The sequence below is a fragment of the Schistocerca cancellata genome, chromosome 5 (genome assembly GCF_023864275.1).
Source record: "Schistocerca cancellata isolate TAMUIC-IGC-003103 chromosome 5, iqSchCanc2.1, whole genome shotgun sequence".
Classification (NCBI taxonomy): Eukaryota; Metazoa; Arthropoda; class Insecta; order Orthoptera; family Acrididae; genus Schistocerca; species Schistocerca cancellata.
Genome location: NC_064630.1, coordinates 761417135 through 761436147, shown reverse-complemented (window position 1 = coordinate 761436147; position 19013 = coordinate 761417135). Strand labels below are relative to the sequence as shown.

The following is a 19013-nucleotide window of genomic DNA, read 5'->3' as shown; positions in this document are numbered from 1 at the left end:
TCGAAACTCTCCACTGTTTAAATTTTGAATAAAAATCGTCAGCATTGGCATCCGAAGACTTCCAGCATAAAAAAATCACCCTCTTTCTGTCAACGGCCATGACAAAGTGGGCGGAGGAGCGGACAGATTCAGGGCACTCTCTTGCCTTCTGGTGAGAAACTGCCCCTAAAAGGCGGAAGAATCAGCAATCAATCATCAAAAAATGCAGAAGGCAATGGAAACCACTGCATTAGAGACACGTAATATGTATCCACATGCCATATGACCTGTAATTGGAAAAGTAAAGACAACGGAGCACCACTTCTGACGTTACCGCTGATAATAGCAGCAAGCCTGAAGGAAAATCAAGACATGTTAATAGGATTTGTGGAAGTGGAAAAAGTCTTAGACGATGTAAAATGGTGCGAGATGTCGAAATTCTGAGAAAAATAGCGGTATTCTGTAAGGAAAGACTTGTTACTTACTATACGTACAAGAGCCAGGGGGAACAATAAGACTGGAAGACCAAGAACGAAATGCTCGGATTAAAAAGGATGTAAGACAGGGATATAGTCCTTTGCTTCTACTGTTCAATTTACGCATCGACGAATGATGGAAATAAAAGAAAGGTGCAGGAGTGGAATTAAAATTCAGGGTGAAAGGATATCAATGAACCGATTTGCTGATGACGTTGCTATCCTGTGTAAAAGTGAAGAATTACAGGATGTTGAACTGAATGAATAGTCTAATGAGTAAAGGATGTGGATTGAGAGTAAGCTGAAGAAAGACGAAAGTAATGAGAAGTAGCAGAAAGGAGAACAGTAGGAAACATAACAATAGAATTGGGAATTACGAAGCAGACGAAGATAAGGAAGTCTGCTACGTAGGCAGCAAAATAATCCAGAATGGTCTGAGCAAGGAGGAGATAAAAAGCAGACTAGCAGTCACAAAAAGGACATTCCTAGCCAAGAGAAGTATACTAGTATCAAAGATGTGCATTAATTTGAGTGAGAAATGTCTTAGAATCTACGTTTGGAGCGTAGCATTACATAGTAGTGTTATATGAACTGCGAGAAAACAAGAACAGAAACGAATGGAATGATTTGAGATGTGTTGCTACAAACGAATATTGAAAATTAGGTGGAATGATAAGGTAAGGAATGAAGAGGTTCTCCACACAATCGGCGAGGAAAAGAATATGTGGAATACACTGACAAGAAGAAGGGACAGGATGATAAGGACATATGTTAAGACATCACGGAATAAATTTCATGGCGCTAAAGGGAGCTATAGAGGATAAAAACTGTAGAGAGATTGGAATACAATCGAGAAATAACTGAGGACGTAGGTTACAACTACTGTTCTGAGATGAAAAGGTTGGCACAGGAAAGGAGTTCGCAGCAGGCCGAATTTTAAGTTTGCACACTTTACAGGCGCATATCACTTCCGTTTCATTGACACAGTTCACCTGACCAGAGATACCACTTAGCAGATATACCTGTATCCCATCCCCCCGGAACGTCAAAATGCGATTCGTGCGGAACATTACCGTAAGTGCTACTTGCGACTAATCACAGTGTAACATCTATGGTGATAAATCGCATTTTAACGTTGTGGGGATTTTAAAGTTGTGAATTCGTTAACTGCGATTTTAAACTCTGACGAATCGGAACCAAGAATCGCAGCCACCGAAAAGTAGCATTCACAGAAACCAATGACATCGAGAAGGCACAATGCGTTCGCTCGACTGCATGAGCTGTACGTCGACGCCCGTTGGCACGCGGTCCCCTTTGACTCGCTAGTAGCGGCAGGGACTCGTTCTGCGGACTTGCGACGCCCCTCCCCTCCCCGTCCCCCCTCCCACCCCCACCTCCTCCCCCGCAAATCAGTGACGCCCACCGATATGGCTCAGCTGATATCAGGGACATTCTGTTCCCTTGGGCACGTGCTCATCATTGACACACCTGTCTCGTAGTGACGAATGGAAGTTTCATGATAGGAGTGGTTTTTAAAGCTTGCACGTGTAAGGGTTTTAAAGAAAAACGAGAAGCGGTCGCCACGACTTTATCTGTTCCGCAAGCGTTCCTTTGAAGAATATCAAAGAGGGCATAAACCTGTTTCCCTGTCTGCTGTGCTAATGTGCAGTGGATTCATCCTGTTGTAAAACTTTGCAGACCGTCTTGCTGGTACTCGAAAGTTCGTCCCGATACGGTCCGGCCGAGGTTGTAAGAAACCGGTGCCACTGTAGTGGGCCCTAAGCGCCACTTTTCTCTCCGCAGCTATACTGGGAACCTCATACACTAATGCCTTTTCTGTGTTCACCGTGACCTGGTCACCAACTTTCATTTCCTGCTGGCAGCCATAAGTAACGCCGGACTTTCGCTTAATCGCAACATAACACTGAACATCAAATTTGAAGTGAAAGTGTGTAAATTGCATGGTCTTGAGTTAGTTATGTTTATTTCAGTATAAAATGATACAAAAACATCATCTTCATAAATATTTAGCTCTAGTTTTTTTAAACAAGAAATCTACATTTTTGTATAAATGACTCACTAACTAAATATGCAATCATGTTCCAAGATTCAGCATAACAAATTTTAAGTGAATAATTACTTGACTTATGTGTTATGCATTGACAAATTTCAGTGCCATTCTGTAAGTACAAAAGTAAAATATTAAGAAAAAAATGAAGATAATATTACATGAATGAAAATACTTTGTAAGTCTACTTTGTACCAGAAATATGTAAGGCATATAATGGTACTTGAATTACGTAACCATTGCGGCACCTCACCTCAACCTCTCGATACCAGCAATATTCTAATGTGTTTCTGTAAAATAGTTAACATATTTGTGTGACAACATTCAGATTTGATTTCATTAATGTAGAGGTACTTTGATACATCGATACGTATATATTGCAATGATATTATTCTTATGTGTATTCTTTCTTTTGTCACTATGATCTTTGACGTACTTGTAACTCTGATTTTTGGGCGCGTAAGCGGTTATTAGAGAGTCAAGCTTTGGTCGTCATGTTAAAAAGACGCAAATTGTAGTCAGTTTATGAAATATGAACTTTAACAGTGAGGAAGATATTTTCAAGTATGTTTTATATTATGAAGTGATGTTTTGGAACGAGTTACGTGATATTGCAACAAAAGTAATAAAAAATAAGTGTAACTTAAATTCGGAGTGCTGATTACTTTTTTACATCACCATTGTCCTAACTTGCAAAAGTTTAATCTTCAAGAATGGTTTATGAAACACATATATAAAAGTTTTGAATATCGCAGAATAGCACCTAGGCCTCTTTGCATCCGAGCTTGGAATCATCACTACCTAGATTTTCGACGATTGAGTCATGAGTTCACAACGAGACCAGCGTGGGAAACACGAAAAGATGAATGCCTAGTTTATCAATTATTTCAAGAAATGACTTTATTAACTGTGATCTAATGACACCTGCCACATACTATAACTCTGTTGTTGCCCGAAAATGCAATATTTAGCAGCGTGAGCAACACTACAATCATAATTAATTTTTGACCTTTGTTGTGGTAGGGTTGTTAGAAGCACAAAAGAAAATATATAAATTAACTGGTCACATATGTATGTAAAGGATTACAAATGTTAAATGTCCATATACAGTACATACAATTACATATTTCTTCAGAGATAATTCAGAAGATGACCGTTTTCGCTTGGCTTGACGTTTATACACATACTCGGAAACATCCCTTACGAAAATCCAGCACTAATCTGCTAAAATAGTAGGCTCCACTTACCGGCGCACCTCTTGTCAAATGTGGTAATATCTTGGCGAAAATGCTCTTAATGTTCATCACTTACTGCATCACAACCTTGGGGAAGAAGTCAAGACGACTAAGTAAGAAATGCATTTTCAATGACAAGTTTTTCATAAGATAACAACACAATCTCCTTGTAATTTATTGCACGTTTGTTCCCTAAGAACTGTAAACAGAGGGTCTTAAAACATTCCTATGCATGCTTCTCATCACCTTATATGATTCCATCAAAAGTATGGTCTCCAATAAGCTCTCGAATCTGTGGGCCTATAAAGATGCCCTCCTTTACTTTGGCGTCACTTAACTAAGGGAATTTTTGCCTAAGTACTTAAACACGTGATCATCTTAGGTCATTCCCTTAAGAGTTTTTCGTGGGACCCAACTTGATGTGCAAGGGCGGGAGCATAATCTTTTTGGCGTCTACTAGAGGTTCACTCTTAATGTTCTTTATATCTGGATGAAGAGATTTTCTGGTGGGCCGTTGATGTTTACTGTAATGGGATGCACGAGCTCGGCTATCACATTCACAGAGAAAGCAGCAATATTTAGTATACCCTAACTGCACACCTAATAGCAGTGCAACTACTTTGAAGTCACCACAAATCTGCCATTGAGAGTCGTTATACTTGATGGCTTCTAGTAAAATTTTCATGTTTTGGTATAACTCATTCATATACACACTATGCCCGACTGGAATGAAAGGAAGCTCATTACCAATATACAGGGTGTCCCAGCTATCTTGTCGCCGGCCGGAGTGGCCGAGCGGTTAAAGGCGCTACAGTCTGGAAACGCACGACCGCTACGGTCGCAGGTTCGAATCCTGCCTCGGGCATGGATGTGTGTGATGTCCTTAGGTTAGTTAGGTTTAAGTAGTTCTAAGTTCTAGGGGACTTATGACCACAGCAGTTGAGTCCCATAGTGCTCAGAGCCATTTGAACCATTTAGCTATCTTGTCCACCCAAAATATCTCAGCTATTAGAGAACTACTTTCACCGGTATCAATGTAGGGTCGGGGCCCATGAATGTACATATTTGGAAACATTCTAAAACGAAAGCATATGTGTTTTTTTAACACAAACTTATGTTTTTTTTAAATGGACCTCCTATATTTTTTCTTCAGCAATCCATACCATGACAAAGCACATACACAATGGCGTTGATTGCATCGCAATATTCTCACTACATCCCGAGATATTGAGACGCCAAGTTGACGCTTGAAACACCCGACATGCGCTGCTAGTGCACGTCCTGAGACTCAGGCGTGAACCTCATGCTGCCCTTAATCGCGATGTGATTGACATGTGTAATCACACCTCCATACTTATCAAGAGGTAATGTTAAGAAACATTTGTTTGCAACAATTTGTCATTTAACGCATAAGATAAACATAACATTGATAATTATGTGATAATAAAACTAATTGGTTAAACATGTTTACATTCATCTTCTATGTCCTACCTGAACTTCCCAAATCAAAACATTTTTACCTAAACAACGGTAAAACTTTTAGTCCACTTGCTCGTTTCACTAAAACCATCAACATGAATGTTACTATTACGAGTGAATGATTAACTGTCACTTGCGCTAGATCTACAGTATAGTAAAGTTTTAACGTTGAACGGCATTACCTTTTTAGTAACGGATTAACGATAAGCGAAGTTAACGTTGTGACTAACGTTGCGGTACACATATATGTTACAGAATCGCATCACCCCTAGCCTATGGGATAAATACCTGCTGGAATGTACGACGTTAATGCAGGATGGCCGCAGACCGTATTATTCGTTTCGGACCTCTTGATAAGTATGGAAGTGTTATAATGTATTAATGTAAGAAGAATAGATGCTGAATGATGAATGCATGCAGCTTGCCGCTAACTTTGTGTAATGTCTTGTCTGTATAGACGTGTATCTGTTGCCTTTAGGATCCTTTCACTTTCACACATAAATCTATACAGTAAAGTAAGGGCCTCCCGTTTTGTCTTTAGGCTGATCCGTGATAAGACAGGCGAAAAATTAGACTAATGGAGGATGATTAGTATTTTCTCTAATTTTCATTTGCTCTCTCTCTCTCTCTCTCTCTCCTTTATCTATGTACAGTTCTTGATATAATATTTCATTACGTGAAATCAGCCAAATAGAATCTCTGGTGGAGCCCTTCGTCATAGTATTCAGCGGCTGGCTTGCTGTAAGAGATCTTTACAATTATTATTATTGTTAAGCGCTGCATTCAGTTGGGAAAATCAATCGTTTGAACAATTCGTTCCTTTGACGAAAGATTTCGAATTCCAGATGTGTACGAAGCCTTTTTGGACGATTTGACAAAGACTCGGTGATTGCAGGCTCTCTTCGACACAGCTGAAACTTCCCCACTAATTACAGGGCCAACGCGATCATCAATGATTCAGACAAAGAACTCATTCGTTCATTCACTCCAGAATAAAAGGGGTCACAAACCTTATTTATGAAGGAAATTGTATATTCAATCCATCTCCATTACATGTCCAGATCTCTGTTGGTTCCAAGTCTTAATTATTTTCCGTTACAATTTCTTTCTCTTCAAACAACCCGCTAGTGGCACAAATGTTAATAGCTCGCTTTAGCGAGAAGAAAAGCAAATATGTCTCTTTTAGAAACCCGTCAATCTTTTAACAGATACTTCCGAAGCTGTCCTAGTTACCAGTCTAACAACCTTGGAGAATACATACATGTATCTCTGTTATTCCAAAGAATAAACGTACTAGAAAATACTTCGGCGTCGACGAGCTGTCGGCGCATATATTACTAGAAAATCCGATCACATACTTTTCCAAAGTGAATAAATGTGGATGATTTGATTAACAATGATTAATTGGTGCGTGGTAGAGGGTAATTTTCCGTGGGGAGATTACAGTGTGATTACGCATGTCAATCACATCGCGATTACGGGCAGCATGGGGTTCACGCCTGAGCCTCAGGACGCGCGCTAGCAGCGCATGTCGGGTGTTTCAAGCGTCAACTTCGCGTCTTAATATCTCGGGAAGTAATGGGAATATTGCGATGCAATCAACGCCATTGTGTATGTGCTTTGTCATGCTATGGATTTCTGAAGAAAAATATAGGAGGTCCATTTAAAAATACATAAGTTTGTGTTAAAAAACACATCTGCTTTCGTTTTAGAATGTTTCCAAATATGTACATTCATGGGCCCCAGCCCTACATTGATACCGGTGAAAGTCGTTTTCCAATAGCTGTTATTGTTCCAGAGATATTTTGGGTGGACAAGATAGCTGAGACACCCTGTACAAAAGCACTGCTTTTAAGCTCAACTTTGACGAATCAATAAAGAGTCTCCATCAGGGTTGTAATTAATTCGGAGACCCTTAATTAGACGATTTATGTCTACACACGCCACAAGACCATCTTGAATGTTAAAAAAGGAGTGAATTGTTGCTCTCTTCTTCGGTAGAATGAAACATTTACATTGCCTTCCAGAAAATTTCGCTGCTGCAATCTTGATGCTAAAATCTCAGCCTTAGCGTTAGAGCGCTCCAAATCTCTAATGAGATCACTTAACTCATTTTGAGACAGTTTTTGTGGATCATCAGTTGATGATATATTTGGAAGAAACTCTGGATCTTGTGATTTACATGGTTCATGACATTCATAATCCCCATCAGAAGTAATCTAGTACTCTGTCGGTGGTTCAGGTATTGGCGATCCTTGTCCATGTAGAACTGGGCGTATAGCAGATGGAATATTAGGATAGATCACTCTCCGCTTCTTCTTCTTAATATTCCCTCCTTGACACGAGGAACCATAAACAATTAGCAGTCACTGACATGGTCAGTAGGCTCACGCCAGATCATGGATACTGCAACGGGCGTTAAACGTCCTTTTCCATGCATCCAATTCCTTAGATTGCTGGCACAAGTGTTGTAGATCACATGTGGAGCCCAGAGTTTATCCTGATCACCTGTTTTGCACCCAAAACAACAACTGTAAGCTTTTTTAATCAATGGAGTTATTTGCTGTTTTTGTGAAGCAAATGTCACCTCTCCTCACACATAGCAAAATGTGTCAGCACTGTTAACACAAACCTGTGGCCATTTGTTAACTTCAATAGCAGTCGACTCGAACACTTGGTAATTCACCTGAAAACAAATGTGCAAAAATTATTACTTGCATTAAGAAAGTCACTGAAGTTGAAGAGGAGGGAGACAAAAAGATCACTAAAACTGGTATCAAAATGTTTATATCCAAAATACTGCACACAAGTAAGACCGGGGCAATACAATCCATTGTTACTAGTTTTTATGACTTTGACAAATCATTATAATATTTGATTTTAAACTTAACATAAAAATCCGTATATTATTATCTCACCGTAATAAAACAGTGTAAAATGAAAACTAAGGCTAATTTTGAATTGTCTTTGTGGTATTCGCGATCAGCACATTAGAACTGATAGGAATTGGCTATTTTCATTCGACTTACATTTTCATTGTTGCACAGTGTAATCAATACTGCTATTACAAAATAAAGGCCTGTGGGGACCTTAAAACAATACTCACTTAAGAGTGATGGTCTTGGACAAAAAAAGACGTTAGCTTCTTCAGTTACGTATAACAAATAAGCACATGCCCTGCGCGTGTTATAAAGCACAGTTTGCATACTCTTTAGAGACATGAAGAAACAGAATCAACAAAAAATTTGAAACTGGAGCAAAAATATCAAACTGCAAAACTTCAAATGTCGGACAACCACATAAATTAAACGAACCCACTGACGAAAATGAAACTTCACCAAAACATGGATGGGTGTTAAAAAAGAAGAATTTGTTTTGTGTTCAAGGTGCATTGCAGCCGTCATAGAGTTGATAAATGCTTTTAAGCCTTCGTAGAAGTTTTCCAGTTGATCGAACACCAGCCTTAGAAAGCTCGATTACCCTCACTTACACTAACAGGAGAATGTGATAGAAACCACATAAAATGAATACGATATCTATAGAAACTTAAAGGCAAATTTGTATTTCCTCAAGACAGAACCGTATTTCTACAGCTACATACAGAGCGACAGTTATTGAACTATATAAAATAAAATCGTAATAACTGGTGAACGGCTTGCGTTAGGACGTTCAAACTGCACGGTTGGTCGCCGGGAATGATGGGAATTAATACGCGCATGCATGGTGTGGTTTAGCGACGAAGCCCACTTTCATTTGGATGGGTAAGTCAATAAGAAAACTGGCGCATTTGGAGGACTGAGAATCTGCATTTCGCGATAGAGAAGTCTCTTCACCCTCAACGGGTGACTGTGTGGTGTGCAGTGTCAGTCACGGAATTACCGGTGCGATATTCATTGATGACACTGTGCCTACCGAACGGTACGTGAAGGTTTTGGAAGATGATGTCGTCCTCATTCTCCAAAGTGACCCTCATTTCGACAACACGTGGTTAGTGAAAAACGGAGCAGGGGGGTGTCTGATGTCCTGTAGGACCACTTTGGGGACCGCATTCTGGTTCTTGGGTTCCCAGAGTCCGCTAGAATGGGCCTCGATTGGCCGCCATATTCTCCGGATCTAAAGGCACGCGACTCCTTTTTGTGGGACTATATTAAAGACAAGGTGTACAGCAGTAACCCCAAAACCACGGCTGAGCTGAAAACAGCTATTCAGGAGGTGATCGACAGTATCGATGTTTCGACACTTCAGCGGGTCATGCAGAATTTCACTATTCGTATGGCGCCACATCATTGCCAATGTTTGCAGGCATATCGGACATGTCACGATCTAAATCCGAACATCTGTAGTGACGTTTACATGTTGAATAAAGTGTGTGCACGCCGTAGGTTGTAACTATTTTTTTCATATAGTTCAATAAATGACACCCTATATTGGGAAACTAAAACAGACAAAAAGTGCGCTTTAAACACAAGATGAAGTGATTAACTTGCTCACGTGTTACGTCTTAACTGTTAGTTATTGTAAGTGATCAGATTCGACAACATGGCTTTATGTACGAATTTCATGCTTCACGAATTGTGGTCATTGATGCGGTGGCTTGACAATACTATACGCGTATGTCGTAACAGCTTGTAAGGGTTACAACACAATTTCGTTGGTAATGCGGTTTACGTTAATATAGCCAATACCGAGATGTGATCGTACAGTTAACTCATTACGTGCGGGGATGGAAATGCGTATCATACGACGGTGAATGGTTTTAAAGTTACGGTTTCGCACGGGGGCGTACAATTGACGCCGATGAAGGTTCCAAACGGCCCAGGCAGTGCTGTGCGGTGTGTTGCTAAAGATTCGGAGTTGTCCTTACTTGGGTCCATGAACGGACCACCACATCACGCACTGCAACTGGTCAGTGGCGCCCGTGCAATGAGAGTAGATCTGAAGCAACATATGCTGTCACATTCAAAGGTCTCACACGTTGATCATGACGGGAAACAGTAGGCGTATTACTTGTCCATGTTCATTTCTTAGTGTCCGAAAATCATAAATCCAGTCAGGGATCTGGACATGACTCGAAGCAGGAAATAACTAATCTCCATTCGCCATGCACTGCCTCTGCGAAAAGCACCGTGGAACTGCACCCCGACCGTAATACGACTGCAATGGAAGCATATGCCCATGACCTTGGTTTATGTCGAAGTAGTCCTTAGTATATATACGCTCTGAACAAGCGTCACACGGAGGTGTCGGACACAAACGACGAAACGACGGCACGATTCAGCCACTAGGGGACATGGCTGACAACTCTCTCTGAACTCCAACGAAGAAGAGACCAAAAAGCCAACAACAGAATGTGGAGTGACGTGAAAGAGAGACCGAGCTGATCAACGCAAGAGGATGGACAAGGGCGAAACAGCAAACCGGTAACGTACTCGGAAACTGTAAACTCACTAAGAGATCACTTACGTAGAATAGGAGAAGCGGTTACAATGGATATCAAGACGCGAACAGAGAAAGACATTCCACCGGACGTAGACAGAGTGCATTGACACTGAAATGGAACTAACTGACATGCTTCATTTTAGAACTACTGTGATAAATGTGAATTGCCTTGCTTCTACGTGTAAACAATACTGGTGTGCAAAATTTTGGCGTTGCGTAATTTGACAAATGTCGTTGCGTCCTAACAAATCATTCACATTCTCGCAAATGTACTGGTGAATTAAAAGGAGGATTTGAAACGGTAAATTGTGTGTTGGCGGTTTTCTGATTACGACTCTACAAATGACACCTTCATTGTGCGCAGTTTGGGTTATGAATTTGTCCTGAACTCTTCTATATTTCTTTATAACGCGTTGTACTGAGGTTGGCGCTTGAAACGGATCATGCGTTTCTCGTCCAGACCTTACTTTGCAACAATTAGCCCAAAAGCGGCTTACGCTGACCCAGTCTGCTTTATCCAGAGAGCAACTTACTTACTGTGATAAATACACTGAAGTGCCAAAGAAACTGGTGGAGGCATGCGTATTCAAATACAGAGGTTCGAAAACAGGCAGAATACGGCGCTGCGGTCGGCAACGCGAATGTGAGATAACAAGTGTCTGGCGCAGTTGGGCCGGCCGAAGTGGCCGAGCGGTTCTAGGCGCTACAGTCTGGAACCGCGCAACCGCTACGATCGCAGGTTCGAATCCTGGCTCGTGCATGGATGTGTGTGATGTCCTTAGGTTAGTTAAGTTTAAGTAGTTCTAAGTTCTAGGGGACTGATGACCTCAGCAGTTAAGTCCCATAGTGCTCAGAGCCATTTTTTTTGGCGCAGTTGTTGATCAGTACTGTTGCTACAATGGCAGGTTATCAAGATTTCAGTGCGTTTGAACGTGGTGATACAGTTGGCGCACGAGAGATGGGCACACCATCCCCGAGGCAGCGATGAAGTGGAGATTTTCCCGTACGACCATGCCACGACTGTACGGTGAATATCAGGAATCCGGTAAAACATCAAATCTCCGACATCGCTGTTGCCGGAAAAAGACCCTGCAAGAACGGGACCAACGACGACTGAAGAGAATCGTTCAACGTGACAGAAGTGCAACCCTTTCGCGAATTGCTACAGATTTCAATATTGGGCCACCAACATTTGTCAGCGTGCAAACCATTCAACGAAACATCATAGTTATAAGTTATGGTCTTTTGGAGCCCAAGACCCACTCGTGTATTCTTGATGACTGCTCGACACAAAGCTTTACTCGTTGCCTGGTACTGTCAACACCGACATTAGACCATTGATGAGTGGAAACAATTTGCCTGGTCGGACTCGTTTCAAATTGTATCGAGCGGATGGACGTATAAGGGTATGGAGACAATGGACCCTGCATGTCAGCAGGAGGCTCTGTATTGGTGGGGGCGATATTTAAAAAAAAAAAAAAAAAAGAGCAGGAGACGTGTTGCTGCGTAGACTTGGTCCGAAACGTTTGTTGGCGGATCCGGACCAGTACGCCGCTCGCCTACACTACCAGTCATCTACACTAATAGTGTATCTGTAAAACTGTCGTGTTTGCCTGTCTGTTTGCAAATGCTTCTCCTAAACTGTTAGCAGAAATTCCACGGAGTTCTCGCAGGTAACTTGAGCACGGCTTCGAGTTTTATTTCGTCCTAATCGGATCATAAAAAATAAAAAGAATATCGTAATTGAAAGTTTTATATATACTATTGTGATAGAAGCGAAAGTAGCTCTGTCATGTTTTCGCGACTAACCTGCTGGACCGCTTTCGAGAAAATTTGGTGTGGAGTTAGCTTGAATCCTCAGGAAGAACATATGACACATAAGAAAGTGTATAATACAAGATATTTACGATTTGAAAAATATTACGCGAATTAGTGAAAATATTTGCCGTTTGAGATATCTATTTACTCTTTGACTTTTGATCTTTATCAAATTTGTGAAAATGCTTCTATTGGTTGATATATGCTGTCTGATACGATTCAAACTAATGAATACAATGCTTATACAGTCTACAATGTGTTTAATCCATACTTTGACAGAGTTTGTTGCATAACGTACACGATGTGTAATATATAGCTAATATACGAAGAGAAGTTCATAGGACTTGCAGATCTGGAAAAAGCGTTCGACAATGTCAAACGATACAAGATTTCGAAATTCTGAGAAAAATAACGGTAAGCTTGAAACATCCCCTTAGAAAAATTTATAAATGAAAGTGCTGGAAAACCTCTACGTTATTTGATTTTCAAACAGCTGAACAAAACTGAACGTACTCAGACATTTCTCTCTTTACTTATTCTGATCAACACTAAACTGAAACACAAAATATTTTTAGCGCAACGCAATCTGACTGTCAATAGTCCCTACAAAAGAATGGCCCTGACTAACAATAACCTATACCTTTCACGAATCACTTACCTCTCAAAAATCTTCGTTACTCGAACTACTGCAATACAGCGAGCGCCAATACTGCCAGCTCAATAAAAGATTCTAACTACTGAAGGCACTAACTACTGATAGGCATAGACAGAAAATGAAAGAGTTTGATGCAGAACAGACAATGTATGTACCTTAATAGTGTTCAAAATCAGTTCATGACATCCTATCTTACAAATTTCCTTTTTCTGACGGACACATATCCAGATCGTCCGCTCTCAAAACTCTGCCACCACCTCTCTCCCGACATCCACGACTGCTGGCGGCTCACCTCCAACCGCACAACGCTACGCGCTGTTCACATCCAACTGCCCAACACTACAATAGCGAATATTCCAACAATGCCAAGCAGCCACTGATTGCACACAGCACAGTCAGTGATTTTCATACAGAGCGCTACGTGACGTTACCAACATAAAAACCTAAACAGCCTACTTACAAGCTATAGGGAGAGACGGGTAATATAGAATATGTGCAAGATCCAGATTAAAACGGGTGTAAGACAGAGATGTAGTCTTTCACTCCTACTGTTCAGTCTGGACATCGAAGAAGCAGTGATGGAAAGAAAAGGAAGGTTCAGGAATGGAATTAAAATTCAAGGTGAAAGGATATCAATGATAAGATTCGCTGATGAAGATTTACGTGATTTGCTGAGTTGAATGAAAAATCTTATGAGTACAGAATACGGATTGAAAGTAAATCGGAGAAAGACGAAAATAATGAGATGTAGCAGAAATGAGAACAAGGAGAAACTTAGCATCAGGATTGACGGTCACGAAGTAGACGAAATTAAGGAATTCTATTACTTAGGCGGTAAAATAACCAACGACGAACGGGGCAACCACACTAGCACTGGCAAAATGGGCATCACTGGCCAAGAAAAGTCTCCTAGTATCAAACATAGGCCTTAATTTGAGGAAGAAATTTCTAAGAATGTACCTTTGGAGCACAGCATTCTATGGCAGTGAAACGTGGACTGAGGGAAAACCGGAACAGAAGAGAATCGAAGCATGTGAGATGTGGGCAACAGGCGAATGTTGAAAATTAGGTGGACTGATAAGGTAAGGAATGAGGAGGTTCTGCGCAGAATCGGAGAGGAAAGGAGTATGTGGAAGACACTGATAAAGAGAAGGGACAGGATGATAGGACATCTGTTAAGACACCGAGCGAGGTGGCGCAGTGGTTAGGCACTGGACTCGCATTCGGGAGGACGACGGTTCAACCCCGCGTCCGGCTATCCTGATTTAGGTTTTCCGTGATTTCCCTAGATCACTCCAGGCAAATGCCGGGATGGTTCCTTCGAAAGGGCACGGCCCACTTCCTTCCCCGTCCTTCCATAATCCGATGTGACCGAGGATCTCGCTGTTTGGTCTCTTCCCCCAAGCAACCCAACCCAATCTGTTAAGACATGATGGAATAACTTCCATGGTACTAGAGGAAGCTGTAGAGAGCAGAAACTGTAGAGCAAGAATCGGATTACATCCAGCAAATAACTGACGTCGTAGGTTCAATTGCTACTCTGAGATGAAGAGGTTGGCACAGGAGAGGAATTTGAGGCAGGCCGCATGAAACCAGTCAAAAGACTGATGACTCAAAAAAAAAAAAATCAAATTCGATACACAAAACTTCCTCATGGTGCGGTCTATCTATTACTGAAAATTGTATCAACATCCGTACGGTAGTTCCTGAGATTATTCTTAACATGCAAACATAAACCGCAGCAAGGGAAATGGCTCTGAGCACTATGGGACTTAACATCTGAGGTCATCAGTCCCCTAGAACTTAGAATTACTTAAACCTAACTAACCTAAGGACATCACACACATCCATGCCCGAGGCAGGATTCGAACCTGCGACCGTAGCGGTCTCGCGGTTCCAGACTGAATCGCCTAGAACCGCACGGCCACACCGTCCGGCGCAGAAAAGGACTTACACGAATTATACGATGGCAATCAGCTTCCAAATCAGAGTGGCATTTCGACTGGCCAGTTCCTGTTAATGGTCAAACAGGAGGTGGGTAAAAACAACAGCATCTGGTCGTCTAGGAATGGGCGAATACAGGTCCTGTGTGGTTTTCAAGGGAATTTTACGCCATTATTCCTGAACAATGGCAACACGTTTAGGTAGCGATCCTGGTGGTGGATACCGATCACGCACCCTTCTCTCCGAGGTCGACCACAAAGGCTGAATAACACCGAGATCTGGTGAGTAAGTTGGGGAGAGGAAATGCGGCAATTCGTCCTCGTGCTCACAAAACAGCCCTGGACGACGATGCGAGCTGTGTGAACAGGGTCCTGTCGTCTTGGAATACAGCATTACGTCTGGGGGATGGATCTGATCAGCCAAAATGGTCACATAATCACTGACAGTAATGCGACCTCGCAGAGTAACTATTGGGTCCGTGGAATACAGCAACATGGCTGCCCAAATTATCACAGAACTTCTACCATCTCTGCCGGCGGAAGTGGCCGTGCGGTTCTAGGCGCTGCAGTCTGGAATTGCGAGACCGCTACGGTCGCAGGTTCGAATCCTTCCTCGGGCATGGGTGTGTGTGGTGTACTTAGGTTTAACTAGTTCTAAGTTCTGGGGAACTAATGACCTCAGAAGTTGAGCCCCATAGTGCTCAGAGCCATTTGAACCATTTCTTTCCCACCATCTCTCACTCTTGGCAGGTGATTTCAGTCTGAGTTGGAAACGGTGTCGAAGAAGAGTCATTGGACCAAATGACTTGCTTCCGATATTCCGTGGCCGAGGTTTTATAGCTTCGGCATCACGTTTCCCTGTTACGAGCATTTGCATTACTGATGAGTGGAACTGGAATTCCAGTTCGCCTTGCAATTTCGCGCTTGTGAAGCTTCCTTCGCGTAGTTTCAGTGTTGACAGGGTTCTCGGGTGCGACATTGAGTTCTACAGTGACTTTTGCTGCTGTACTCCTCTTACTTTCCGTCACAGTCCTCTTCAATGACCGACTGTCACGATCACTCAACACCCACTTTCGTCCGCCTTGTGACCTAGCGGATGATGCTTTCCGCTTTCCCTGTATGAAGTATAAATCTCGGCCGGGGTGGCCGAGCGGTTCTAGGCGCTACAGTCTGGAACCGCGCGACCGCTACGGTTGCAGGTTCGAATCCTTCCTTGGGCATGGATGTGTGTGATGTCACCTGTCAGAGTCCTATCCAGACGAATCAGGGGCCCCATACCACTCCAACTGCACACGCCACACACCAGTACAGAGCTTCCACGAGCTTGAACAGTCCCCTGCTGACATGCAGAGCCCATGGATTCATGAGGTTGTCTCCGTATCCTACACGTCCATCCGCCCGATACAATCTGAAACGAGACTCGTCCGACCAGGCAACATGTTTCCAGTCGTCAACAGTCCAACGTCGGTGCTGACGCGCCCAGGCGAAGCGTTAAGCTTTGTGTCGTGCGGTCATCAAGGATACATGAGTGGGCCTTTGGCTCCGAAAGCCCATATCGATGATGCTTTTTGAATGATTCGCACGCTGACGCTTGTTGATGGCCCAGCATTGAAATCTGCAGCAATCTGCGGAAGTTTTGCATTTCTGTCACGTTGAACGATTCTCTTCAGTCGTCGTTCGTCCGGTTCTCGCACGAGCCATTCGGACATTTGATGTTTCACTCGATTCCTGATATTCACGATACTCTCGTCAAATGATCGTACGGGGAAATCTCCACATCATCGCTACCTCGGAGATGCTGTGTCCCATAGCTCGTGAGCCGACTATAACACCACGTTCAAACTCACTTAAATCTTGGTAACCTGACATTGTAGCAGCAGTAACCGATCTAAAAACTGCGCCAGACACTTGCTGTCTTATATAGGTGTTGCACTCCGTGCCGTATTCTACCTATTTACATATCTCTGTATTCGAATACGCATGCCTTTATCAGTTTTTTTGGCGCTTCAGTTTATGTGACAACATCTGCTATGGTTGAGGCTACATAGACCAATTAATCATGACTGAAGTGTTGAGGTGACTGTGCTGTAACTCGCGCTGTTAGCTCGCTCACAGAGGGCTGTTCTGTTGTGTTGCAGGTCATCGCGGGGGCGCAGCAGGCGGCCGCATCACAGGACGCCGACAGCGCAGGTGAGCCAGCCAATTCCAGGCTCCTCCTACATTTGCAATGCGCGCATCAGCCGCGAACAGGTCACGCTTCTGAAAGAGTTACGCGCTTGGAGTGCGCACTGCAGAAATCGATGCCACGTGCCGAGAGCTCAGTCCTCACACATGCGGCGCAGGAAAGTTTGAAACGCTTGAAGACTTTCGCACTGTTTCAGTGCCCCTTTTGCTCGTTGCGCACAAGCTCATTCAGATTCTGAACACGGAAGTTCCATTTCTTTTAGTTGGGAAATGACAGCTACGATCCTGTCTGCTCAAATATCGGTTCACTCAGGACGTCACGTTAAGAGACGCATTGTGACATCAGAACATTCCACAGTGCATTGTCAAACGACGGCACTCATAGAGGCCATCAAGGGAACGGTGCTTCACAGGACATAAACGTTAAGGATTCTCGGAAAGAGTTTTCAACGTTGATGTTGTTGGGTGGGCAGTAAAGATGTTCTTATTTAACAGGCCACAGTTTTTTTTTCACTGCACCACAGTTTGGATGTAGTCCACAAAAATTGTTTTGTGTGTAAATTAGAGTCATTATCGAAGGGAAAAGGGTAGCCACTCTACAATTGAAAAAACATCGAAAATTCACGTAACAGTACTGTCTGACGCAAGAAGATCAGAAATAGCTTATTAGACTTTCAAAATAGAGGAGAAGTGTACTGAACATCTGGAAAGTAAATCCCAGTCGAAAATTTAATTTTCCTTTAAAAGATATTATTCTTTGATAACGTTTATTTTATGTTGTGGAATGTGTTGTGGCACACACGTACAACCTAAATCACACACTGAATCTATTTCTCATATTTTATAAATTATTCAGTTTAACTAGTTGTATAACATTATGGTTCAAATGTCTCTGAGCACTATGCGACTTAACTTCTGAGGTCATCAGTAGGCAAAAACTTACAACTAATTAAACCTAACTAGCCTAAGGACATCACACACATCCATGCCCGAGGCAGGATTCGAACCTGCGACCGTAGCGGTCGCTCGGCTCCAGACTGTAGCGCCTAGAACCGCACGGGCACTCCGGACGGGTGTATAACATTAAAAGAATCTTAAGTTTTATATCAGTGCGAAGGGCTTGTCTTACGGAACTTGTCACTGAAGTCAGATATCCAGAATGAAATTTCCACTCTGTAATGGAGTTGGCGATGATATGAAACTTCCTGGTAGATTAAAACTCTGTGCCGGTCCGAGGGACGAACTCGGGACTTTTGCCTTTCGCAGGAAAGTGCTCTGCCAGCTGAGATTCCCGAGCTCGACTCAAGACCCGTTCTCACAGCTTTACTTCCACCAGCACCACGCCTCCTAACTTCCAAACTTCACGGAAGCTCTCCTGCATACGCTGCGGGATTAGAACTCCTAGAAGAAAGGCTTTTGCGGAGCTATGGCTTAGGAAAAGCGTGGGACATTGTTTCCAGAATTAATTTTCACTCTGCAGCGGAATATGCGCTGATATGAAACTTTCCGGCAGATTATAACGGTGTGCCATTCCGACATCCCCAACCTGGAACCTTTGCCTTTGTTCCAGCAACGCTAGTCCTGCAAGTTACGCAGGAGAATTGCCGTGAAGTATGTTTAGTAGAAGCTGAGGACTAGCGGAAATAATTCAACTTATTGAGATATGTACGTGTTGTTTTGTTTTATTTTAAGAGATGGTTCCTTTAATTTCAAAAATCTCAAATTGATGTGTTATAG

General features: G+C 42.5%; 1 protein-coding gene across 1 annotated transcript in view; it reads left to right on the top strand.

Annotated features, from left to right (window-relative positions):
* Window positions 1-17444, top strand: part of LOC126188792 (uncharacterized) — a 419373-nt gene extending 401929 nt beyond the window's left edge. Inside the window, exon 4 of the mRNA XM_049930406.1 lies at window positions 17231-17444. Coding sequence (XP_049786363.1) covers window positions 17231-17444 — 214 coding nt within the window. The remainder of the gene's footprint in view (window positions 1-17230) is intronic.
* Window positions 17445-19013: the final 1569 nt, after the last annotated feature.